At 34.8% G+C, this 27,502-nt stretch overlaps 1 protein-coding gene across 3 annotated transcripts in view; it reads left to right on the plus strand.

The window, feature by feature from the left end:
- Positions 1-5,223: 5,223 nt before the first annotated feature.
- Positions 5,224-27,502, plus strand: part of pde4d (phosphodiesterase 4D, cAMP-specific) — a 107,766-nt gene continuing 85,487 nt past the window's right edge. The window contains exon 1 of one of the 3 annotated variants that reach the window (XM_026269264.1): positions 5,224-5,446. In XM_026269264.1, coding sequence (XP_026125049.1) covers positions 5,262-5,446 — 185 coding nt within the window. In that variant the 5' untranslated portion in view covers positions 5,224-5,261. Of the gene's footprint in view, positions 5,447-8,377; positions 9,076-27,502 lie in introns of those variants that run through there. The other 2 variants (XM_026269272.1, XM_026269262.1) reach the window with 2 other exon arrangements.

The raw sequence follows: 27,502 nt of genomic DNA on the forward strand, positions 1-27,502 counted from the left end.
TTAAAAAGAATCTAAAGAAACTTTTCTCACTATATTATATTTATATTCCAACTTTTGTGCAAAGGAAAGGTGCCACTGATGCACTAATGTGAATATATATATATTTATAAGTTTATAAGTTTTCTTCAGATCAGCAGAACTGCCCCTGTATCAAAAGACTTGCCTACCCAAATAATAATGCATTGGCATGAATAATCACCCACCCTTATAAAGGAAATATTATATGTTTTAAAATACCTCACAGTTAAGAATCTCATTTTACGGTTATTATGTATGTGTATGCCTATTTTTAAACCAAGGATGCCTAGAAGAAATTCTTGAAATGCTAACTTCAAGTTTTACGATTATTCAAAGCAGGAAGCATCTGTCAAAGATTCAGTTTGATTTTTCTTGTTTTATTGAAAGTGACTTTTTCTTTTTTTCTTTTTTTTTTTAAAGCAAGTGACTCTGTAGAACTGGTCAACTTCAAATAGGACAGAGCTCATTCTGCCTCATGAATAATTTATGGAGCTCTAATTTAAGAAATTTACACAATAATTCCAAGGTCAAATACATAGAATGATTGTCCTAAATGTAAAGAGAATAGTGGCACATTGCACTCTATACTATTGAAAACAATATAATTTATTTTTCATGCAAAGCTAGCTCTGTTGGTTCCTAGATTATCAGCTTGTCACCAAGGACCACAGACTCACTAATGAAAAATAAAGTGCATTTATTCAAATGCTATTTCTGATGCCAGAACTGCACAATATCTTTTTGTATGCTGGTAGTAGTCTCATGATTTGTGTTATGACAAACCACCTTTGATTTGTTCTAGGACTTTCTACATTCTGAGGCTGAAACCTCAACTTTTATCTGGGGGACAAACGATGCAAGAGAATGCCTGCAGCGAAGAAAGTCAATTGGAGAGCGTGAGTGCACTGAAATCATTCATGCCATACACATGCACACACAATTAAAATCAATACGTGTAACTTTTATTGATCACACTGGACATTTTACAAGCAGTGAGTAGTTATTGGAGTCGGTTAAGAGGTTTATTTATCATAATTTGGCTCTGGTTAAAACTCAGAACAGATGGTGCAGGTTTAAATGATATTTCACAAAGATGTTTTCACTTTATAAATGAAGGGAACAAAGGTTGCTGCTTTCACCTGTGATATAAAGTATATTGTCACTTGAAACCTTGCCTACAGAAGGGTTTGTGACTGTTGTTACAAAAAAGCATTACCTTGGAAATCGGTTGCCCTAAATGTGTTATTTACTAGTATTTACAAACAGTTTTGTGGCAGTGATTAATGATCTGAGCTGTAAACCAGTGTTGGTCCAAAACTGAAACCCCAGAGGCAGTGACCCATGAACTGGAGTATTGCAGAGTTCCTCTATCAACTTAGTGTCCTTGTGCAGCACTTAAAAGTGCAATTTCTGCATATATTCTTCTATATGAGGAATGTGCATATGTGTTGCTGTCCAAATGTTTGACCTCAGTAAGATATTTATTTATAAATGGATACTTTTATTTAGAAAGGATGTATTAAATTGATGTTTTATAATGTAAAAAAAAAAAAATCTGTATCACTGTTTCCACAAATAAGCAGCACAACCGTTTTCAATATAAATACTAATAAAAGTGTTTTGAACACTAAATCAGCATGATAGAATAATTTCTGAGGGTTCGTGTGACACTGAAGTCTGGAGTAATGATGTTGAAAATTCAGCTTTGAATCACAGGAATAAATTACATTTTGAAATATATTAAAATAATAATAATATAATAAATAAAAAGAAAACAGATAGAATAGAAAAACAATAGAGCAAGCTAGTGTTAGAGGTCTATATATATATATATATATATGCGATTCTTGAATATGGCTAAGGACTCAGCTGCTCGGATTGAGTTGGGCAAGTCATTCCACCAGGAGGGAACATTTAATATAAAAGTCTGTAAAGTGACTTGTGCTTCTTTGGGATGGCACAATCAAGTGACGTTCACTTGCAGAACACAAGCTTCTAGAGGGCACATAAGTCTGGAGTAATGAATTTAGGTAAATGGGTGCAGAGCCAGTGGTAGTTTTGTAGGCAAACATCAATGCCTTGAATTTTATGCGAGCAGCTATTGGAAGCCAGTGCAAATTGATAAACAGAGATGTGACGTGTGTTCTTTTTTGGCTAATTTAAAATTAATCTTGCCGCCACATTCTGGATTAATTGTAAAGGTTTGATAGAACTGGCATAATGTGGGGTAACAAAGGTCTCCAGGGAGCTGCTATAGTGCTAGTGTAGCATTATCTTTCACTTAATCAAAACAAGTAAAATATTTTACTTATTCATTTTTTTTCAAATGTATGTAATAAAAATCTAACAAACAGCCAGTATACTAGGTCAAATGCATGCTAATAAGCAACGAATTAATAGTTTGAATTGTTCCTTAAAATAAAGTATTACCAAGTAAACTATAATATTTTAGACCAAGACATTTTTGTATTGCGTAGTGGCAAGTATTAAAGTGGCTGCTATTTAGCAGTTCGTGAGAACATAAAACAAAGTGTTTTTTATTTCTACCCTGGGAGGCCTTTAGTCTTGTACTGCCTGTATGTAAGTTATTAAACTGAAATATGTCTCTTAAATATATCATTACAGACAAGGAGGTAGATGAAGTGTCGTCCTTTATAAGAAGATTAATGAATTGAGCTTTGTCATTGACCTGCTGTCATTTAGCTCCAGGCGACATGATAAGAAACTCATCACTTGTCATCACCTGTGTAACCCGCGTTACTGCTCACATCACAAAAGCCCCGGGGCAAGAACTTCATATCACTCTGATTCACTTCAGGACTCTGTGATATCTGAAATGTTTTAATGATGTTTTAATGTCAGAAGAGCCGTTATGTTTGAGCTTGACTTGATTTAATTTTTAAATCATCCTTCGTTCTGTCTTTATCATCATTAATATATTTCATTAAATGAGCAGTGTATTGTCCCTTAGTGTTGGAATGACTAATTAAACATCCAAGTGATTTACCTTCCCTAAAATTCATATGAACACTTTCAGATACCTGACGACTGAATCCCTGAGCAGTTCTGAACATGTAGATTTCAATCCACAGTAAAAGAAGGAAGAATAAAATCTGCTTTGAAGCCTGCTAGTTAAATATCATCAAATCTCACTTGATAAAGCACCTCGCCTGGGTGCCGGTCTTTACCCATGTGACACCTTAATCGTTCCTTTCTGAAATCAGATTTCCAATATTTCAAACGCAGTGGAGCTCTACAAAGCATCAGTGACGATAATTAAAATGTTTATATATTCAACGCCTCTGTGAAAGCACTGGTAATTGGATCAGAGGTTTGCGTATTTACTCACTTATTTATTTATGAGTCCGCTGATGGTTTGCATATTTCATTCAGGCAATAAGATTGGGGTGTTCCCCCGAAAGAGAGCCTGTTTCTTTGCAGTTAATGTGTTTTTCACGGGATGTGACTACAGCCATTAGAGTAGAAAGGTGAGAGATTGTTTACTGCTTTCACTTTGAGTCAAAATAAATTTATTTTCACATTTGGGCAGTTATAATTTAGATTAGTTTTTTAGTTAATATCTGATTTATCAAAGCTAAAACAGTCTGTTAAAAAGATGCAATATAATATATAATGTTTGTGTTTTATATATATATATATATATATATATATATATATATATATATATATATATATATATGCATGTTTTATTTAAAATATACAAGCACAATTTACAAACTCAGTTGTATTCAAAGTCCGATTCCATTCATTTTGAAATATTTCAAGCATGAACCTTGACTATACTGATGAAATGTCCCTTTGCAGTCACACTTTCGTCCTCTAAACCACCAACTTGCTTCCTGTGAAGAGGTAAATTAATTGTTCCTGGAGGAACTGGAGAACTATTTTAAACACTTTGGTTCACATGGGATACCTTGTTTTGGCTTGCAGCACTATCTGAGTGAACACAATTAAGTAATTAATAATGTATGAGGTGATAAGTTTGAATGTTAACCTCCTGAGAGATGTTTCTGTACATGGAAAATGTCAATGTTAGAAAAGAAGTAAATACCCTGTAGACTTGTCTTTGAGCACAGGTACCGAGTCATTTTCCCTTCAGTCAAATATCTGAATGTTTTTTTTCTACGAATTATGAAATAATGTATCTTTCAGGGTAATTGAACTGTTTTTGATTGCATTTAGGGGTTGGTGCCCTGGGAAAATCAGTGGGGAGCCTTTTTGTGTAAATCAATGATGATTTGTGTTTTCGACTTTGCCCTGAGGCTGTTTGAAGAGAGCTGTTCTCTCTGTATCAAATCGATATCTCCTTGTTGTGTCCAGAGGGAGTGAGGGTTCTCTCATGTGTCTTCAGAGCATATTGTCAAAAGAAGAGAGGACTTATAATCGCAACAAACAGGAATGATAAATGGTTGGATGGATATTTGTCACATGATTCTTTAGAAATCACTTTAATATGCTGATTTGGCACTCAAGTAACATTTCTTAATATTTTGCAGCTATTTTGTGTGACATTAGTTTCTTATAAGATTTAAAAAATATGTATGTATTTATTTATTTAAAAAATGATTCTTTAGAAATCATTTTTATATGCTGATTTGGTGCTCAAGTAACATTTCTTAATTTTAAAATAGTAGTTGTTGCTGCTTTTTGTGGGAGAAAATTTTCTTGTGAGAAATTCTATTTAAGATTTTTTAAAAGATTTATTTATTTAATTTATTTTGGCTTTTTTAAATACATTTTAGTTTGAAATAAGATGTTGCCGTCCCTGTGATTTCAATGTTAATTCAGTATTATAATATATTTTCGAACATGTAAAAAGCCAAGGTTAATGGAATACAGGTGACTCATTCATTATAAAATTCAGAGGAAATGGTTCATTTAGTTTTTATGAATCAATTCAATTGTTTTAATGTTAATAATTTTAGTATAAGGCTAAAAATCACACTTAAAAAATATTAAATAACAAATAGGTCATTGTTCTAAAGTATACATAGAATCTGCACTTAAGTTCTAGAGTCGGAAGGTTCATCTGAGGACTGGTTCATTTTCACACCTTACCAGTTCATATAGCTCTACTTAAATGAGTGGACTATTTTTGTAAAAGTCTCATATATTCTCTGAAACTTGTAAAGAGTTTGGGGAAATGACTCTTAATGAAACTGTCACCTTCTCAGGTCTCAGATTGTTCCCCAGACTCCCCAGACTCATGTCCACTGTCCTGCATGGAGCCCTTTGCGGTCCGCAGGCTTTCCTGCCGAACCATCCAGCTGCCCCCTTTGGCCTTCAGGCTGGCTGAGCAGTACTACTGTGAGAGGAAACCAGAGACTGAGACGGCCCAGCCTCGACCCACCAGCCTCCCCTTGAGAGCAACTCCACTCATTGCCATCACCTCCGCAGATACAAGCAGGTAAACAGCTGGGCTGTATGTTATATTCTTATTATTGTCAGTGATTGTTTTTGTTTCGTTTAACAGAAACAAAGAATGTATATATTTGCTATGAGTCAATATTATCAACTTTTTAGCCGGAATTAAAAGCCAATTTTGACTTTTACTTTCAAATTTAATTATCATGGGTCAAAGAACCCCAAAACATAGTCCCTAGTCAAAGGCAGTGATACACTTGGATGATTCTGATTGCTAGGCTATACAGTAGGCTAAATGTTTATATTGTTTCATCATTTTAGCAAACACATTTTATTGCATGCATGTAAAAGATCAGAAAACCCCCACTACTTTTACTGAAGAGAATAATTGGTGACCCAACTGAACCGAGGTAAACAAATATTCTTAAAATCAATATGATCATGAACTGCTGGTGGATACTGTTTGCACAGATTGTAAATAGCTTTACTGTTTGCACTAAGAGTAAATATCGACAAACATCATGTAGTTTACACTAAATTCAAATAGTGGTAAATGCTATACAAACAGTGTAAACGAAGTGAAGGTAAATTGTCTGAGCACTGGATCACAAACTTGAAGGTAGCCTCTGCGAACACCTTTAATGTAAACAAACAGTCAAATTATTAACAGGCTGAATGGAAAAACTGACATTTTTAGTTTGAATGAATAGTTCACACAGAAAAGAAAATTTGCTCACCCTCAGGCCATCAAAGTAGATGAGTTTGTTTGTTCATCAAAACAGATTTGGAGAAATTTACCTCATGCACTACATCATTTGCTTACCAATGGATCCTCTGAAGTGAATGGGTGCCGTCAGAATGAGAGTCCGAACAGCTGGTAAAAGCATCACAATAATCCACATTACTCCAGTCAATCAACATTTTGTGAAGCAAAAAGCTGTATGTTTTCTAAAACGTTGCTTCTTGCCTCTATCCATAAAATTGCTTTCTCCAGTGAAGACAAGAGGTTAATCAATGGACTGGAGTTGTGTTGTTGTGTGTACTTTGCGATGTTTTTATCAGCTGTTTGAACTCTTATTCCGATGGCACCCATTCACAGGAGAGGGCCTATTGGTGAGCAAGTGATGCAACCTGATAATCTTAAGTCAGCAGCTCTTATTTTTCTTGAAAAATGTGCACAGAATACACCACTTTATTTAGTCTATCTCAGCTAAATATGTCTAGTTGCATTTATTTCCATTGCTTTAGATTACACATGACAAATATAGACACTTTTTATTGTAGGTCTTTGGATTTTACATGGCTTTGTAGCCTCATGATGTTTGATAAAACATGGTGGACCGGTTCAGTGGTCCAAAGAATGATTACAGTCCAACCAAAGACAACTCAATCATAGCAAGCAACTTTCTCATAATTAGCATCTACAGCAAAAGATGATTGACAGTCATGTCAGCTAGAGACGGAATCTGTCAATCAAGTGCACAGTGATACGCAACATCAGTTCCCATCTACAGCACATAGGATTTATATGCATGAGGCTTGTTTTTCCCATCTGATTATGGTTAATCATTATTTCAATACCCCAGGAGGCCTCAGTCTCCAACTGTGAGGACTTGAGACTTGATGTTAAGAGCACTTTGCATTAAACATAAGGAAAATTGCAATAATCCATACACAAATGAAGATTTTGCCTTACATTTCAGAAACTGTTGCTGAAACTCACTAGTATGAACTATTGTTTTAATTGTGTTACACAGCCCAGTGTTCAGTTGCATCTTCTGCTCTGAATAAGCCTTGCGTCTTGATTGTGTGTATGCATCATTTCCCTGTTTTATGCCAGGCTGTAATTCACAAGGTCATGCTCCCCTCTTTACAATTCAGTGAATATTATAATATGCCGACTTCACTGGATAAATTGTCTCAATTCGTCTTTCCCCCGTTGGCTCTAATGGAAAGAGCGCTTTATCCGACACCTCTCTATTACACACACTTATCTTTGAATTGCCTTCCTGTCAATGCTATGTCAGATGCAGGACAGTCATTCGAACAGCGCTTTGGTTTTAGTGCCTATAAACTGAGGGTTGATTCACATTGTATTTGATTGAAAATCTATCTTAGATAAAAGAGAGAAGGGGTAAAGAACAGATTTGCTGTCAAAAGTAATTTCATGCTTATAACTTCAGGATTCTGTGTGGTTGTTTAGTGATTATCGTTCGCTCAGGTTGAACTGACACCTAAAGGATGCTGTCAGTATTGCTCAGCTCATGTGAAGAAACCTGTCAGGATGCTTAAAGTCACTGTACACAAACTGTACTAAATGGGAACATTTCTAAAATATAATTATGTAGGCTATAGGAAAATTTTGAAATATAATTGTAATCTATATGAATGAAAATTTAGACCCTTTTCTTCATGTTCCCAGGTTTCTCAGAAGCGGAAATTATCACTGGGTAGACTTCTAGCTGTGAACAAGAGACTACATCAAATATATTTTTAATGCATTCCCATTTGCTCAAATAGCAAAAGAAAATCGCCACAGTAGTATTTTCATGACTTTCAAAAAGAGGAAAAAATAGAGAGAGATTGATAACTGCAGTCAGAAGAGAGAACATTGTGCAATTTACTGTCACTTCCAGATCTTCTGTATTAGTAGCGCTTTCAAAGCAGAGTTAAATATTTACTACATTTTTAGTTATGTGATGCAAATGAAATCAATACAGGTAGACTTATAACATTATAAATGTACATAATATTTTTTTATTATAAAATATTTAAATGTAGATTTTTTTCCGCCACATTACTGATTCAGCACAAACAAATAAGTTTTGTTTCTTAAAGTTGTTCCTGCATTGTGCGAAGAGCATTAGGCTCCTCCCCCTGGTCTGTCAGTCAACCTGTGCAGAATAAACATTGATCGCCTCCCAGCATCCCTTCTTTGTGAAGTGGAGAGGAGAGCACACGGATGTTTTATCCGTCCAGGCGAGGCGTGAGACAGGGATGCTGGATATTGTTGCATGGACCTCGAAGATTTGCTAGTTTATTTGGAAACCAATTTGACCTGACAAGCGTTTATTGTCCGAAGTTTTGTGTTTTATTATGGACATTGCGATAGAAGCGAGTGATGATGTCAATAGACGATGAACTATTGGACAGAATGAGTCAATCCAGTATAGTAAACATCAAAATTGACTTTTCGGTTTCTATTCATATATATAGGCTATTTTATGTGGTATATTATCGCTTTCTTGTAAATAGCACTAATGGTGAACTTCACACTACGCTTTCTTACGGATGTTTTCCAAGTTTCGGACATTTCGCGCCAAAGCTATTTGCAATAATCTCACAAAAAATATAGTGGTTTGACAAATTTTAACGAGTCGATACAACTGCAAGAATGGACGCCGGGAGCGAGGTGTCAACTTTGGTTTCTCCTGGTACCGATGGAAATGCGCCAAAACATCTGTGGAGGCAACAGAGCCCGGTTCCTCTTCAGATCCAGAACTCTTTCGGCCCGCGCAAGAACTACCGGGTGAGACAGAGAGGCTTTTCCGACACGGAGAAGTACCTGAATCCCAGGACCATGGACCGGAGCTATGCCGTGGACACCGGAAAGCGTCCCGGTTTGAAGAAGTCCAGAATGTCATGGCCATCATCCTTTCAAGGACTTAAACGGTGAGAGTACGTTTTTGGCTATAAATGTCCAACAAGCCGGGGGTTTTCTTTTAGCTAGGTAATATAAGTACAAGTACGTGTTTTATGCAGTATATTATAACTTTTAATTTCAATCAGTTTGCATATATTTATAGCCTAGGAATTTATGCATTAATAGATCATTTCAATGTGGAATTTATTAGGCTATTTGCTTTATATACAAAGGAGCATGTACATATTTCAGATAAAGAATAAAAATAAAACATTTTGGTTCATTTTGTAGCAGAGAAAGATTGCAAGCCTACATACCAATTTGCCAGCTTTTATCGGTACATGACATTTTGATTTAATTGGTCATTAATGTTTAAAGAAAAGAATATAAAAATAAATGTTTGAATATCTTAAACTTTAAATTGTTCGTTTTTGCAAACTAGTACAAGAGAAATCATAAATAGGATGCCATCTGGGGATGCATCACAGAAGTCATACAAGTACAAGATATGTGTTTCACGCTGTGCAATGCATTGTGAGAATAGGCAAACTCATCCGCACACTCTTCTCTTTTAGCTGTGATTTTTTTTTTTTTTTTTTTTTACAGCATTTTTGTTTTCAGTCTGGACAGGAAAGTGTCTGGTGCTGGAATCTTCTATGTTGGAACACGGATGGATTGCAAAATCCTGACACTGACACAGATGTGGGTCAGAATAATATATAAATAGGTTTAAGTGTCCTGTAGTTAAAGTGCAAACTGGTTATCAAATAGCCAGGCAAAAAGGTAATCATAATCAATATTTTTAATTAGCCCAGACTCAGAGCAAGAGGCATAGCTTTTCCTGATGAGTTTGTGCACAAGTACTTTTCATGTCTATTGCTCTCTGGAGAGCCCTCTGGAGAACTGCTGTCCTTCACGGCTCCCCCTTCATTCACCAAATGAGGAATGAGACTGTTTACACCCATCACTGACTAATTCATTGCAAGCTGAACACCAAACGTTCACATCCAGTCCCTGATGGTCTAGTACTTGGTTTTAAGAGACCAATGTTTCAAATGTTCCCTAAAGAAAAGTGAGTGTTTATCAGAGAACCTAAGTAGCAGGCAGAAATATGCATATAACCTTGAATCAAGCTAATAACAGACCATTAGTCACAGATTTGATACCTTTCATTCAGAGCAATAAAAAGTTTCCCTACCGCCTATATTTTTCCCTCACATTGGCATTAAGTGGTAAATGTAAATGTCACATCTTTCACCTTGACAGACGTTGGAGATTTTACTGTTTTCTAGGAGGAATTTTAAGGATTCCCCCTCCTTCCTCTCTCAACCTCATAACATAATGTATGCAAAAACAAATCAATTTTTTGTCTTAAAATTAAGCACCTCTGATTTATGATGTCAGTGTTCAGTATAAACGGAAGAAAAACGAGTCCTGCTTTCTATCATTATGCCGATAATTGCTTCTATAGTCCATTTAAATCCATTTTCTCATTACCGAAGATGGATTTCCTATGAGACTCGCGGAGGGGGTGAAATTCAACCCCACACATTTAGACCACGACCAGACTGTATGACTCACTTTTGTGAATGTTATCACAATTTTAATATCCAAGGCCATTGCGAGTTCGAGTTTTCCTTGCTGAGAAAATTGGTCTCAGTGTTTGTGGAATGAAGTTCACTGACTTAACACGAGGAGCTTCGAGCTAATGTTTTCTGTAGTTATGTACGTTTTCAGCTGCATGGATAAAAATAGCAACACCTAGGGTTTATGCTTTTTTATAATTTCATATATGACAGTTTTTACAAAAAAAGTCTCACAAAATGTATATATATATATATATATATATATATATATATATATATGTGTGTGTGTGTATATATATATATATGTATAACTAATTACAAAAAACAACAACAACAAAAAAAGAGATCGCACCTACCCCCAGGCACCAGATACATTGAAAAATATACACCTTAAACGAAGACATGTGTAATCAAACAAAACATTAAAGATGGAGTGAAGGAATAAAACCATGAAGCTATCAATTCAACCCCTTAAAAAGATACCTAGGGAAAGGGGCCCCAGATTTTATAAAATTATTATGATCTAGCATTAATAGAGCAGATATGAATTAGTTTCAGTCGCTCTTTTGACTAGGATTTTAGACTAAAACTTTCATTGCAGTTACCTTTTTGCAATGCTTTTTAATGGCATTGATCTGTTTTATAATGCCATTTCTATGCTCATTGATGTAGTATGCTGTTAAATGGATTGTAAAACAGTGCTTTGGTTGTTTTTACATGTTTGAAGGACTATGTGAGAAGATCTTTTTGTAAATTATGACTGAACCTTTCTGTTTTTTGCCGCTTTTGTGCATTGTCTCGAGGAACTGGCTTAAAAGGATCCAATATCTGTGCACCATGCACATGTGTCGGCTGATCCCAAGAGCTCATTGTCGCACTGTTCCCTGAAAACACCTGAGATGTGAATGTGTTTGCTGCAAAGCTGTATTTCAGTGCTGTTACATTAGACCTCTTGGTTCGAAGAGTTCATCATGATGGATGGCTTTATTAAAAGAGAGATCAGTAAGTTGTGATGCTTAAGATCTTGTCTGATTAGCTAATGATTGGGGACCGTAAAGATGGTAGAATCATGGTGAGATGAACCCATAAGCACTGCGTTGTGCACTGCAATGTGTTTCATGTGTTATTATCATTTTTTTTTATTTGGCATGTTAATTTTAAAGTGTTTTTTTTTTTATCCTTTTTTAAAATTTACATCTTTATAGTGCAGATATTCGGCTTGTCAGGCAGAATGGATTTGCTTTCTAAAGAAGTCTCAGTTGTACTACTGTTTTGTACTAAACACGCGCACACACAGACAGCCAAATCCCTCAGAGACCTGATATGCATCATGGTGCAGAACTGCCTCTAGACGCAGACGAAGCTTTCTTGTTGTCTTGGCACATGGTTGATTTAAATCCAGAGCGCTCCTGGTGTGCATGGAGAACTCATTGGAGAAAGCGAGCAGTCAGACTGATTTGCAATAACATTTAATATTGATATTAATATAGGAATATGAATTTGCTGGTGATATAAAATTAAGCAATTCTGAACATTGTAATTATTTTATTGCTTGTTTATTTGGCTATAATTAGACTAATTTGTGTGATCGTGGTGCTAGCAACAGCATGTTTGATTCCCAGTGAATGTCAATGGAAAGTCTGTCAAATGTGTAAATGATTTCTTTTTTTTTGCGAATAGCGAGTATGAGAGTGTTAAAACAGATGGCAAACTTTTTAAACTTCAGTAGCAAAAACAGAATTAGTAAGTTTTATTCGTTCCATCAAACTGTTAAAGTTAAAGTGATAGTTAGACTGATCACCTTTTTTTAGCCATTTATATAATGATGTATAAACCAATGTTTAAAAGCTTTGGATTGGCAAGATTTTTTTTATTATTGTTTTTGAAATTAATATAACAGTTAAAAAATATTTAAATAACAGTTTTCTATTTTAGAATATTTTAAAATCAAATTTATTCCTGTAATGTCAAAGTTTAATTATCTGCATCATTCCCCCTGCCTTCAGTGTCACATATTCCTTCAGAAATCATTCTAATTATCTGATTATCTAGTGATTTGGGGCTCAAGAGGCATTTCTTATTAATCATTTGAAAATAGCTGTACTGTTAATGTGTTTGTGAAAAGGGTGGTCCTTTTTTTGATAGCTAGACAATTCAAATTTATAGCGACATCAGCCCTTAGAGTATGTGGGGTGCCATCAATACAAATCAATACAGTTACTTTTGTATTCTCTGTAAGTCTAAGTCCTGTGATACACTTCGGATTTGATTGCAGTGATAACCGATGCCTTGCCGCCGAGGCTTTCACCCATGATGAACAGCGCTGTCACTGGTAGAGCATTCATTCTATCCGTAAACACAGGGATAGAGTGTCTCCCATGAGTGGTTTGATTTATGTGCGGCAAGAATTCAAGTGGCTCCGTGTTCACATTGAATTCAGATAAGAATCAAACTGTGGTGCTGTGTGCTAACAGGAAAAAAATTTAAATTCATAGTAAAGAAAAGGGACAGGTCCTTCTAGGGATCCAGTTATGGGATTATTAGTGAATTTTTGGTGGATCCCTCATTTTCATTGGTTTCTATTCACAGTTGAGGCTTCTCAATGCAGAGCTGCTGTCACTTTTACCTATTTCTTTTTAAATGATTCCACACAAGAATCAGTAATATATTATATAGATTGGCACTGTTATAAAAGAATCTGACCCACTTCTCCCAAGCAAGGGACAGAATTCACTCCCATGGTCGGCAGAAACAAACATGACATTATTAGTCATAGAAAAACAGGCTTCAGGGGGTCTGTGGCACTGAAAAGAAATTTATGTCAGAAATGAAAAGGACTGATGCGCTCAGGGGAACCAATGTTGCTCTAGTTTTTATGTATGCTGGTCACCCCCCCCCCCACCTCTTTTCTCATTTTTATGGAAAACTTTTCAGACTTATCCTTCCTCACAAATGGGAGCTTCTTTTGGGAGCAAGTACAAACATGAATTCTCCAGATTGTCTAGTCGGCGGTATGACCAAAATCTTCCATCTATTAATGCTATATATATATTTTTTTTTTGATAACAAATGATGCTGTTATCTTTCTGTTTATCAAAGAATCCTTAACAAAAGTGTATCACAGTTTCTACAAAAAAGTTAAGCAGCACAGCTCTTTTTAGAATTGATAATAAGAAATGTTTTTGAACAGCCAATAAGCATATTGGAAAGATTTCTGAAGGATCATATCCCTAGTAAAGAAGTAATATATTTAAAATATGTTTATTTCATAATGTAGTGCAAATTGCTCGAGACTTACTAACATAAAACATTATAATTAAACTTTATTTGGAGTACTATGTTTGTACAATGCACATTTCTTAATATTAAGCCTAAAATATGTCACTACTGAGGAGGATTGTATGGTCTTTAAATGCAAGATATTTAAAGTATACCTGAAGTATATTTGTAATAGTTCCAGTTTAGCACAGTCAAGTATATTTCAGTATATCTTTTGTTGGACTTTAGCACTACTTCCACAGAATTAAAGTGCTTTAAGTACAAAATGACATTTGAAAATCTGAAAATAGAAAATGGTTATTTTAAATTGTTAAAATGTTTCACAATACTGCGGTTTTAACTAGATTTTTCATCAAATCACTTCTTTAAAAAATCTGAAAAAGTTTTAGTTTATATCCATTTAAAACCCTGTGCGCTCCTCATTTGAGAGTCACACTCATGGTCTTCACGGTCAAAAGTGACCGGACAACTCAATTGTAACTTTTTTTCTTCAGTAAAATCAATCTAATATGTTTTTGTTCAATAATATTTTTAATAATTAAAGAATTATGATAATTTTTTCCCATTGAAAATAGTAAAAACATTTTTCTTTTCAGTTAATACAGTATTTCAGGTTAAAATAGAGACTAGGACTTTAAAATGAATTGAATTCTTTATCTTTTTCAGGGCTTAAACATTCTGGGTCTGATCTGATTTTAACCTCTTATTTCCGTCTTCTGACTCATTTTGTCTATATGGTTATAGCCATACCAATTAATTTGAGTATGCATAATTCTGTGTGTGTGTCTGTGAGTGTGTGGAAGTGTGTGTGAGTGGATGTATCCATTTTACACTCTTGATGTTTTAGAGTTTCACCCCTTCATTGCTGTGCAATTTTTTTCTGAATTGTGGAGGATTTGTAGATTGTACACATAAAAATGTTCTGTATTTCCCATTCGTTTCCTATGGTCGGACATTTTTGACTGTAGACCATGAGTTAAGCACAAGGGTTAAGTCTGATTTTAGTTTACAGTTTTAGGAGTATAGCTGAATCTCTACCAGATGACACATTTCTACCACCATACAACTCTCCGGAATAAATGTTTCTTAATCATACCTCCGTTCTCTTCTGTTTTGATCCAAATGCATGCAATCATGTCCCTTTTCCCTCCAAGGTTTTGAGTTGGTGTTACACGACACCCCTGGAGGATTAGGTCCGGTCTCTTAAGCTGGCTGCTCTGATCCCAGGGGTTAGACTACCTGCAGCCAGTACCTGTGTTTATGACTCATGCTTGGCTTACTATGCCGCTTTCCCTGGCAACAATAGAGAACATGCATCATCTGGGCTCAGGACTGGGTGGAGCAGTGACTGAAATGCAATATATTAGAGATCTGTATGCTTATTATTTGTTTGCATACGCTTCATGCAGCTTATAAAGCAATGGAAAGCTCTTGAATGAATGATCTAAGAAACCCACACACCTAATATAGGAGGAAAATGAGATCACTGAATCTGAATCACTTCCTGATGTGTTTTATTATTTGCAGATTAATATTCATTTAGAGACAAAGCAAAGGAAGCTTGGAGAGGGCGAGACTTCAGTGTCAATAATGAATGTGTGATCTTTTTTTGACTCCAAACACATGCATTTGTGCTTTGCAGCACAACAGAATGAGATCTTATACTTTCCATCAAGGTAATGTTGTACGGGATTACTTGGGGGACTCCTCGAGAGAAGCTGCTTTCTGATTGGTCGCCTGGCTGTACGTGCCGTTCTCCTTAGAGGTCACCCTGGCATAAAGCATAAAGCATAATGGAAGGTTACAGGGAGATGTGAGGTAGACAAAGACTACAGTTTGAGAACGCACTGAAAACCAGGATTCAAAATCTAATTTAACCATGAAAATCAATGGAAAGATTTTGTTTCAAATTTTCCAAAATACTAAGACATTATGACGTAAATAGAAGTATATTTCTAGGTCACTAATCAAATAATTAAATTTGCAACTTTAATCATGTGAGCTGCTTTGTACAGATGGTCAGATGTTTTTCTATTGAACCACATGATACTTTTTTGGAGCATTCTTTAAAAATCCTGGCTAGCATGATGAGTTGAGATGTTAAAGCAAAAGGATAATTTTGTACTTGTCACCTTTTTACTTGATTTTAAAGCTTATAATACAATAATGCAAAATATTGAATTGGAAAGATCTCTTAGACATTTTGACACCACTGTATGTACGCCTTTGCTATACATACAGTAACAGTGTCAGTAACCAATCATCTTTACCAATACATAGACTTGAAGCCCTCAAGGCATTTGCCAACATAATAACTGTTTTCCTTCTTAATGAAGCCAGGTGGGAATATGGTCCTCCAGGAACAATTTGAAGAGCATTTAAATATGATGATGCTACATTTATTTTGTCAGGTGGGCATATGGTCCTCTAGAAACAAGTTAAAGAGCATTTAAACATGATGCTACCTCTGTTTCATTATAAATGTATTGGTAAAATAATTCCAGAAGGTATAGATTAAGTGTAGTAAATTCTGGTGAATACAATGGATTTAAACTGAAAACTGTAGCGGGCTGTCACTCTTTATTAACCTCATAGGAGTACTTGTGCTGAATGTAGATTATGCAAATGAGATGCAAAGACCATCCATATAGCTCAATGGTTTGATAGAAGGCCTATGATTATTTATGAGATGCCAGCTCAATTGTTGACAGCTCTCTGAGATGGTAAATTGTTTTTTTCTGCTCTACATTTACAAGTTTTGTCTGACCTTTTCCACATTAACGGTATCATGTACTGTATGTTTGTGTGTGCGTGTGTGTGTATATGTATATGTGTGTGTGTATGCATATATAGATAGATAGATAGTAGATAGATGTAAATATATTTAAATGTAAAGGTAGATGTATGTAAAATAGTTTTTTGGCATTTATATGTCTTCAGCTTGTGTGTGTTTAGTTTTATTATTTCTATAATCAGTGCTGTTGATAAAGTTATATATGAGAACAGCCTGTAATTTGTAAACCAAAATAATATAGTGGGATAATGTGAGGCAGAATAACATCAGAATCCAATGTTCTCTGCCTTTTACACACAAAAATGGCCAATTTGCAATCTTTCTTTTGCAATTCTTCCCTCTGCTTTCCTGATGATCAATTACCTTTTCAAGGTGCAACCTGAACTTTCTTTCATGCGCTGCTTGTTCAGGAATCTTCTGTCTTGTTTTCTTCTTCTTGCCCCCCTTGAGATCTGCAACAGTATCTGCTCTCTTTCTCATTTATCATACATGTTGCATAATATATATCCTATTAAAGCATGTCAGGATTTTAAATCTAAAGTTATTACATGTAAATCAATGGAACTGAAGGTCTTTTGTGTGTAATAAATGGGCTTCTGACAGTTTTGGTACGTACTGGACTTACTTCTCTAATGAGATGTCATGGTTTGAAAATTCCAGACCACTCTTTGATAAACACAAATAGAGACTCTTTTATATTGTTTCCTTATATGTTGACGTCAGGCGGTATTTAAGTAGTTTACATCAGGACATAATTTAAGTCAGGCGGTGTGGCTTAGCACACAGAATTGTACAGTGGTAAAGAGAGCAATGCAGTGATATGTCTTTTACTTGTATTAAAGCACAAATTACAATTATTATTATTATTTTTTGCTTTGCTGTGAGAGAGGACCCTACTGGAGCTTCGGGCAATGCACAGCCTGAAGTCACTGTCTCAATGAAACGTGGGTGTATATGAGATTAATTGCTGGACATGAAGTTTAATATTTTCTTCATGCTAGGGGGGCAGGCAAAACAGACGGGCTTTAAAAACTCTTAAATATTTAGTTTTACACTTGGTCAATATTGGCATCGTAAATCAGGTTGGTGACTAATAGATTGCTTCATTGTTTAAGAGGAAATGAACCACAGGGTGAAGCGTTTCGGTGAAGGTTTTTTTTTTTTATTTCTGTGTCTGTGGCTTTTTCCGCTGCTTGTTGTGATGACTTCTAAAGCCTTTTGAAGAAATGGCTTCTAGAGAGGTGATAGCCCAGCTTCACTTCTAGCCTCCTTGGTTTTCCCATCTCCTTGAAGTGTCAGACCCCCTGAAGGGGAATCTTTCAGCTCTTGAGTCCCACAGACAGATCCATGTCTTTGGGAATGGCAGGGAACAGATCACAGGACATCAGATAGAAAAAGATGGACAACACATACACATCCTCACATTCAGTTGTGGGGGATATTAATGCAGCTGTTGAACACATTTTGTGTGATTTATTAACCTCTGTTTAATTTTTTACTTACAGTGATTCTTATATAAGATATACAAATATTTTTTATATTATTTTTATATGCTATACATATACTAAACATACTTAATTTTTTGTATGTTTGTGTTTGACTTTTAAATACAATTATTATATAACATTTATATCATAAAAAATATATACTTAATAAATAATACAATGATTCTAATAAATGACACAATTTTTAATCTATTAAAATTATTATCCTATTATATATTTTTACATATTTTTATTATATATATATTTTTTATTATATAAGTATATATTTATATATAGAATAGATAATATAAAATAATTTTAGATTATATTAATAAATACTTTTTATATTAATACTTTATATATTGAGATAGACAGACAGATGGGTAGATGATAGATTTTTTTTGTATTTAAGATGTATTTATTTTAGAATTGTAAACAAATGGGCAAAATAATACATACAGTAGCAAACGAGAGATGTAAGTCCAAGTTGTGCAATCTTTTTTCTTGAGTTTTTGGTCAGTGAGTGGGACAGAATGAAGGCCGTTGCTGCATGTGTTCTGAATGATGATTACAGTGGAGGCCGTTCATCTATTTTAGGAATTCTAGCCCCATGTGTTATACCCACTTCCCTCAGTAAAACGTGACCTGTTTCTGGTAAATGCTCTGTCCTCGGTGCTCTCTTCAGACTCCAAACTGACCATGTGCCAAACCTTGAAAGTCCAAAACACCACTTCCTCTTTGAGGAACAGCAACAAAGATAAGCCACTTTGTTATTTTTGGGTGGACAAACGCCTCGCACAACAAATTAGTGTAGGAGCGCCGATGCTGAAATGCATCGTGAAAGCTTGTGTAAAGTCTCCTGCGGACAGTAGATATTCAGAGCATCACCACAGCTTTCTGGAGATTGTTGGTGATTTTACGGACACATATTTTGGGTTATTTTTCACAGCATTTTTGATTTGCCCGTTATCAGCTGCTGTTGTTTTTCTCAGCCAATCAGGTTGATATCAGAACTCTTGATCTCTCAATGCCCTTTGTTTTTAATTGACTTCCTCTTTTCTTTTAGCATCCAAATTGCTTGCTTTTTTCTCAAAGACAGCCCCCTCATCCTGGTTTGTCTGTCGTCATTGACTGCAAGACTGAGAATGCAGAAGCAATGGATATAACTGATAAGACACGTTCCTTGCTTTGCTTTTAATTTATATGATTTAATATATGAAGTACACAGCTGATAACTTAGAAAGAAATGTGAGGCTGTCCCAATACTAATGCTCACATCAGATAGGGGAATGAAACTCTAAAAGTGCTGATCTTTTAAGTTGATAAAACATGTATGTGTTGAAACATCCAATAATAAAAGAATTAATTTGTAGTTTTGTCTCATATTCTATTTTCAGATTTCTTGACTCCACAGCAAACAGAGCAATTTTGTCTTTACTGTTCCAATACGTATGGAGGGCACTGTGTGTGTGTGTATGTATGTGCGTGTGTGTGTGTGTGTGTGTGTGTGTGTGTGTGTATGTATGTATGTATGTATATATTATGAAGACACTTTTACCTTTAGATTTTTTTTCTGAAACTGTTTCTAAATATGTTTGCATAAAAACTTTTTTTCCCTTCAAAATAAATCCTTATATGTGCTTTTGGTTTCTAATGAGAAAGGTTTTGGTGTTTTGACATTTCTCCTGTAGCTGTCTCCTCCTGATGAGGTCACAAGGTCACAGTGAACCCTGCTGTCTGTTCTATAGCGTTTAGATGTTTCTGCAGGGTGCCAGGCTGTTGTTCCTGCTCTGCTGACATATCTGGGTCATTCCATCAAGGAGACTAACCTTCTTTTTTCTAAATAGTTTGCCAGTGAATGTGATATATTATTTTCCACCCTAAATATTGATTGATGTTATTGTTGGGTGTAGTGTAGTGCTGCTTGAAAGTGAATGTTCATGTGTCAGGATAGACAGCAAGTGCCACCATGTGAATTAACATAAACACTGCCTTTGTCATAAATGTCATCTTAATTGGTAACTTTGATTGATTGCATTAAGACTCATATCTTGCTGTGAAATATACATTTTTCACCGTCATGCTGCTGGTCTGAATATTTTGATTAAAAAAAAAGCAGACCTAAGGCTTGTCATTTGTATAATGCATTTTGTATAGAGCGCTGCATGGAGATCGACATTCAAAAGCAAGATAATTTTGGTCTAGATGAGTCAACCCCCTGGTAAATGCGTCATAAATCATAAAAATATCAGATCTATTTGAACTTTTACAATCCTTTCATTGCTAAAAATGAAAAAGTAATGAAAAAAATGTCATGCAGATATGAGACCGTCTCAAGTGTATTTTCTTCACATTAGGAATTATGTTTGACACTAATTCATTACAGAGCAGCTCTAAAAGGAACAGTTCACCCAAAAATGAAAATACTGTTATTGTTTAAATTTTGGAAAAGGAAAGAGGAATGGACGTGACATGTGGCCAAGTCTGGTAACCCATACTTGGAATATGTGCACTGCATTTACCCATCCAATTGCATATACTGGTGGTCATTTACTAAAAATATTTTTTTTCCTAATCAACCAAAATCAGCACATACTTAGGTAGTCTGTCTTAGATGCAGCACGTTTCTTTAAAGAACTACAGACTCTGTTTGCAAAATATGCTGTCAGGCACAGAGATGTAGTGTGGATTTAACTTTATGGTGTTCAGTGTCTATGTTTTAAATTAATTTGTTTTTATAAACTACAGAGTATGTTGAAGACTGAATCACTGAAGGACTTGCAGGCCTGATATTCTTACTACTTTGGAATGGCAACATTTAGTGATGTATCGTCTAGACTGGTCTTGTCTCAAACTGTAGTGCATTTTTGAGCAACACACCGATGTGTTTCGTTACTGAATGAATCAACACATTGAGCAAATCCTTGAATGAATCACTCACTCATTCAGTGATTTGCTGCCACCTACTGGCGGTTTTAGCTCTATGTTTATCATTTAAGGGGGGGGGGGGGTGAAATGCTCGTTTTCACTCAATATCCTGTTAATCTTGAGTACCTATAGAGGAGTACTGCATCCTTCATAACTCCAAAAAGTCTTTAGTTTTATTATATTCATAAGAGAAAGATAGTCTGTACCGATTTTTCCCAGAAAAACACGAGCGCCTGGAGGCGTGACGTGTGGGCGGAGCTAAAGAATCACGAGCGCCAGTAGGGGCTTTTGCGTTGAGAGCGTTTGGAAGCTGTGACATTACCTTGAGGAAAAAACCATCATCCAAAACAAACCATGGCTAACAGTCAGATTCAGCCGTTTATTTATGATACAGAATCAGATCCCGAGGCTGAAACTGAACGAGAGCAGCAGCAGCAACGACTCGCTCGAACCCGGGTCTCCGGCATGGGAGGGGACGCACTAACAAGGAGGCAGAGATATTTGAAGCAGTTTTACTCACCGCCTGCGGTTCCAACACACGATCGTGACCCTTTTTTCGTTGGGATTGCATCATCCTTAAGAAATAAACGATGTGCAAATCCGTCGTCAAACTGGGCCTTGTTTGTAAAACAAGCATCTTCGAAATGCAGGGAACAAACACAAACACTTGCACAGCTCCGTTGTTGCTCTGTAAAAATAAACTCCATCCACTGGTTTTCTTTGGTAATCTGTGCAGGGTTCCGGCAGACGTGCCCTTAGACCCATATAAGGAAATTCCGCTCCATCTAACGTCACACAGAGCCATACTCGAAAAAAACTTTCAGAGACTTGTGAAACTTGGTTGCAATTGCCAAAAATACATTGCATGGGTCAAAATTAACGTTTTTTCTTTTATACCAAAAATAATTATGATATTAAGTAAAGATCATGTTCCATGAATTTATTTTGTACATTTTCTACCATAAATATATCAAAGTTTATTTTTTTATTAGTAATATGCATTGCTAAGAACTTCATGTGGACAACTTTAAAGGAAATTTTCTCAGTATTTATGATTTTTTTCAGCCTCAGATTCCAGATTTTCAAATAGTTGTATCTCAGCCAAATATTGTCCTATGTTAACAAACCACACATCAATGAAAAGAATTTGAGAATTTGAGGAGTGCTGGTCTGGTTTTGGTTTTGGTCTTTCCTTGGTCTCAACCCCTCAAAAGTCTTGGTCTTGACACACTCTGGTCTTGTTCTTGACTTGATCTCAATTAAGCTGGTCTAGCAACAGTAAATATGATAAAAATGTATGTTTACACTTCAAATCATAATTTACATGTACCTGTATTTAATTGGAATGGAAGACATTGCAATAATTATAACAGTAAAAGCTTAAGTTTTATTATAAAGAAAATTGTATTTGGTGGTCAGGGATGATGGCTAAACAGACAAAAAATTAAAAATAAAACCAACATACAAGTATCATAAAAATGATCAATATGACTTCCACATCTTCTGAGCTTCTCAGTACGGTAAAAAGCAGGTTAGACAATTTGCCTAAGATCTCCTTTGTGTGGAAACAGTAAAATATTTCCAGCTGTTTTTGCACCATATTTTAAGACAGCCAACGTCTTTTTGCAATTACGGCTGCCTCCCTCGGCAGGTGTGCTGTTTTGCATTTTTAATGCATGTGCGTAAGAGCTGTCAATGTCTTGATTTTGCATTTATCCTTGGAGCCTGTCTCAAGTGTCTGACAGTATTACATGAAACAACCGTGTCAGTGTGAAGGAGGCTAGCCACTGTGAGGCCCAGAAAGTTGAATAACAGAAGCAGATCTGACATGCAGCCAAAATATTATTCGTGCCAAAGCTGCGAGATGCATCATTAAGGAGAGAATAAGCCCTGCCGAGGCCAGCGATAGAAAAACAACTTGTGTGACCAAGACATCAGCTGATGGATCCCAATAGTGAGGACAAGCTCCCTAAACATTTTCAAGGTGACAACAGAAATGAATCAAGCATTATCGCGTTAAAACAGATTATATAAAGGAGGATCTGATGGAGTTTTGTGTTTTTGTGGACGGAGGAGATGAACCTGGGGAAAGGTGGAGTGAAAAAAGTAATTGTGCAAAGCAAACACTATTATCTGTAATATACTGTATAAGGGATGTGATGCTTTGTTTTGGTCTACCAAGCTTTCACATAACTATCAGACATGTTTGTGATGGCGCAGAATGATAAAATGGATATCGAGGTGTCTAGAAAGGTCTTTTTTTTAAGAACTTCATCAAAATTTATCTCGATGATTCAACCTGGAACCAGATAATAGGCCTTAAAACACTGAAAGTGAAAAATGGCTCCTTTCTGATAAGAGTCAGGTAAAAATGGTTTACAATGAAAGTAGCTGTCCAAATTTTCCAGTCCTATTTTAAATTATCATTTCTGAATTGAATGTAAAAATGAGCCGTTTTCACATTCAGAGATTCTGTAGCTCTTCAAGTGCGTGAACGTAATATTTTTCCCTGATACTAGTATGCCATCTTGTGTCCAAAAGAGAGCATAATGGTTCTATTTTTATAATAGTGTTGTGTGTTGTATAATATTATTAATATTATTAAAATAAGTAAAATTGCAATATACATTAAGTTACAGCTATTGTCAAAAAAATACTGCTACCTGTAGTTTCAAAGTAAAAATGGATAAAAATGTTTAAATATTGCTAGTGTGTTTTATGATGTTATGTTAATTTAGAATTATTATTAGTTATATGTTCTTTAATAATATAGAGGATAATTTTAACACACAATAATAATAATAATAATAATAACAACAATATTATTATTATTATTATTATTATTATTATTATTATTAATAATAATAATAATAATAATAATAATAATAATAACAATAATAATATAAATATGAATTTTCAGAAAGCTAAAATCTCTAAGCGTCTCTTTTTTATGCATTATTAATTTAATTAATTAATTATCAAGTTTAAAAATATGTAGTGTGCTATCATGATGTGTTAAATCTTTGGAAAATATTTATAAAAACATCACTTCAGATTAAAATCGAAATAATATAAAATATATAATATTTTTATTAGATTTTTCAAAATAAAATTTGTAATTTATCAGTCTTAATTTATATTTTTATGAATAATACTTGAATACATTTTTCTTAATAATATACAAATGTAAATATTTATATAAAAATATGTAATATTTTAAGTACGTGTGTATATATTTAAATAGTACAGACTAAAATATTTTTCAATGTCAGTGAGTCAATTGTATTTTTTTCCAGACCTCAAGTTAATGGATTTTAATGTTGGTGCTGTAATCCTTGTATAGGTATGCATGTACATATTTTAGAGTTACTACTAAAAATAAAAAAATAAAAAACGAGAGAACCTAGCAAGGAAAGATATTGTTGCTCCTACAAGGAGGAAAGGAAAGAAATAATGGTTGGAACCCATTCGTCCAGTAGAGGGAGATGTTTTACTGTAATAACTGTTCAAGCTTTCTAAAATGCTGCTTGTTAATTGTGTGCATTGTAAACCACTAAGATGCGCTGTCCAGTGTTTCAAGTCAGGTTTAGGAATTAAGGAATAGTTAACCCAAAAATGAAATATTTTCAGTTAAACAGAGACAGTTACAGTTCATAAGTGATCACATGTGTCAAGCAGAATTTTTCAAGGTACTGTTCCTTTAAGTAGACAGTTCCTGTCATTTTCATTTAGTCCATGTAGAGATGTGGACTGAATTGACTTTGTTCTTTCTTTGTTTCTAAAATAAATGGACAAGCTATAGTTTGTTTTAGAATCTAATTTTGCTCCATTGAAAGCTTTACCAGCACACAACAATGCAGTCTAATTTTAGCTCATGTTTTTCATACCTTGATTTTTGAAGTGATGACAACACAAGGGTATGACAACCTCTGCAATAATGTGTGTGAAAAGATGTCACTTCTTCACTTTTGATTAAACTTGTTTGAAGACATCCTTTTATACCACCGTTCTCTCAGCATGTCAGACTTTAAAAAGGGTCTTTTTATACCGTTGTGTTTGAAGGGTGCCACAGCTATGATTCACACAAAGTGCTCTGGCACTGAGTTCTCCCTTATCAGCTGGAAGGCAGTTAGTCAGTCGGTGCGAATGAACTGCTAAATGGCCACAGAGGTCGTGCAGCCTCATCAACTCTGCACACAAAAAGATAGACACTTTTGCAATTTATGGATCTTCAATATATTCGTGACTGTCTATGCATTTTTAAGGATTCAACTTTGCATGGTTGGGGCACCACCAATATCACAAAGCATGTTCAGGTTAAATTTCACCCTGAAAATAAGAAATTAAGGCTTTTTTGCGTGTACCAAGTATGTTTTCCTCCCAAATTGTCATTGAGGCGGTATTACTTATGATTATGTAATTTTGAAATTATTCCTAATAGTGGTTAATTAGATACTCGAGTTTGATGAGGAACAGAGGTGTTAAAAATATCAGTTTATTTTTGATTCTCATTTAATTCGCATTCATGTAACACAATCTTTTTTATTTTTGTAAATAATTTTTTTTCTCAATAACGAATACTATCGTGTGTAGTTTAAGCTGATCATAAAATCATAATTATATCTAAAATATGAATAATAAAAAGAATAAATATATAAAGAAATATAAACAAATTTAAACAAAAATAAAATAAATATTATTATTCAAAATAAATATAACAATAATTCTGAATAGTAATATTAATAAATAATTTTCATAAATTATTATAAATACAAATCTAAATAACAATTAAATAATAATAATACTGATTATAATAAAATTATTATTTTTCTTATTTATTTTTAAATTCTATTTTAAAACAGTTTTTTATTGTTTTACATTTACATTTATGCATTTAGCAGTCACTTTTATCCAAAGCGACTTACAGTGCATTCTGGTATTTTTTTTACCAGTATGTGAGTTCCCTGGGGATTGAACCCTTGACCTTTTGCGCTGCTAACACAATGTTTTACTTTTAATTATCTATTATGATTATTTTATGACTTTGAAGTATTGTCTTTGAAATGTGTTATATAAATAAACTTGCCATTTCTTCCCTGATATTATTATAATTATTACATGAAATTATAATGATTATGATTTATTATTCCTTTACTTTATATATCACTGTGATGCAAATGAGATTTTTGCCTTACAGTAATGAGAATTTAAGGGGCAAGTGTGCTTAATTCAATGAAATTAATGCCACCACAACAATATTAAGGTGATATTAGAGGTGATATTACTTTTGATATGACATGGACCTAGACGTATTTCACATCTCTGGATGAGTTCTGAGAGATTGACACACCGAGTGTTTGTATGAGGCCTTCATGCATGAATATTTATGTGAACATCACCAGTGCTGGGTTTGGAGCTGCATTCTGCGGATTAGTCTCCTTTCATTCCTCTGTTAAATCTCTAGCTCTGAGTCAATTCTTACCACACACACACACACACACACACACACACACACACACACACACACACACACACACACACACACACACACACTTGTCTCTCTCCATCCATGTTGCCAAGGGTAACAGTGGAGAAACACACAGACGTCATGCAGGGAGAAGTGGGGAGGGGAAGCGAACACACAATGCGGTGTTCTACCAGTCACTATGACACAACCCAAAGAACATGCACACATTCAGGTGGCCTGTTGCCAAATGTGCATACTGATGGTCCAAAAAAGGGTGAGGGGTATCAAATCAGTAGTTAAAATCATAGCATCCCCATATTGCTTGATATATCACAAGTTATGAGTGTATTGAGAGATTTGGAACACTGTAAAAGGAAGTAGAGATGATAGATCTCACCATATGGTGTATTTTATTGCCTTTTTGATTTTTTGTGTGTGCTGTTTGCTCCTTTTTTTGTGGACTAGATCAGAGATTGACAGCCCAGAACTAGCACTTGCGGATGTCTGTGTCCTGTGTCCTTGAAGTAATGAGCTGAAATCCAGAGGCAGTTTTGAGACGGGGCACGTGAGGCCAGGGACCAACATCTTATGAGCACATCCATAGACAAGAACACCCAATTTATCGAAATTGAGATTTATACATCATGTGAAAGCTTGTTTGTTAGGATAGGACAACCATTAGAAAATCTGGAATATGAGGGTGCAAAAAAATAAAAATATTGAGAAAATCGACTTTGAAGTAGTCCAAATGTAGTTCTTAGCAATGCACATTACTAATCAAAAATTAAGTTGTAATACATTTAGTACAGTATGAAATTTACAAAGTATCTTCATGGAACATGATCTTTATTAATATCCTAGTGATTTTTTAAATAAAAAATAAAATAAAAAAGTTTGACCCATAAAATGTTTTTGGCA

This window comes from Carassius auratus, chromosome 8 (assembly GCF_003368295.1).
Source record: "Carassius auratus strain Wakin chromosome 8, ASM336829v1, whole genome shotgun sequence".
NCBI lineage: Eukaryota > Metazoa > Chordata > Actinopteri > Cypriniformes > Cyprinidae > Carassius > Carassius auratus.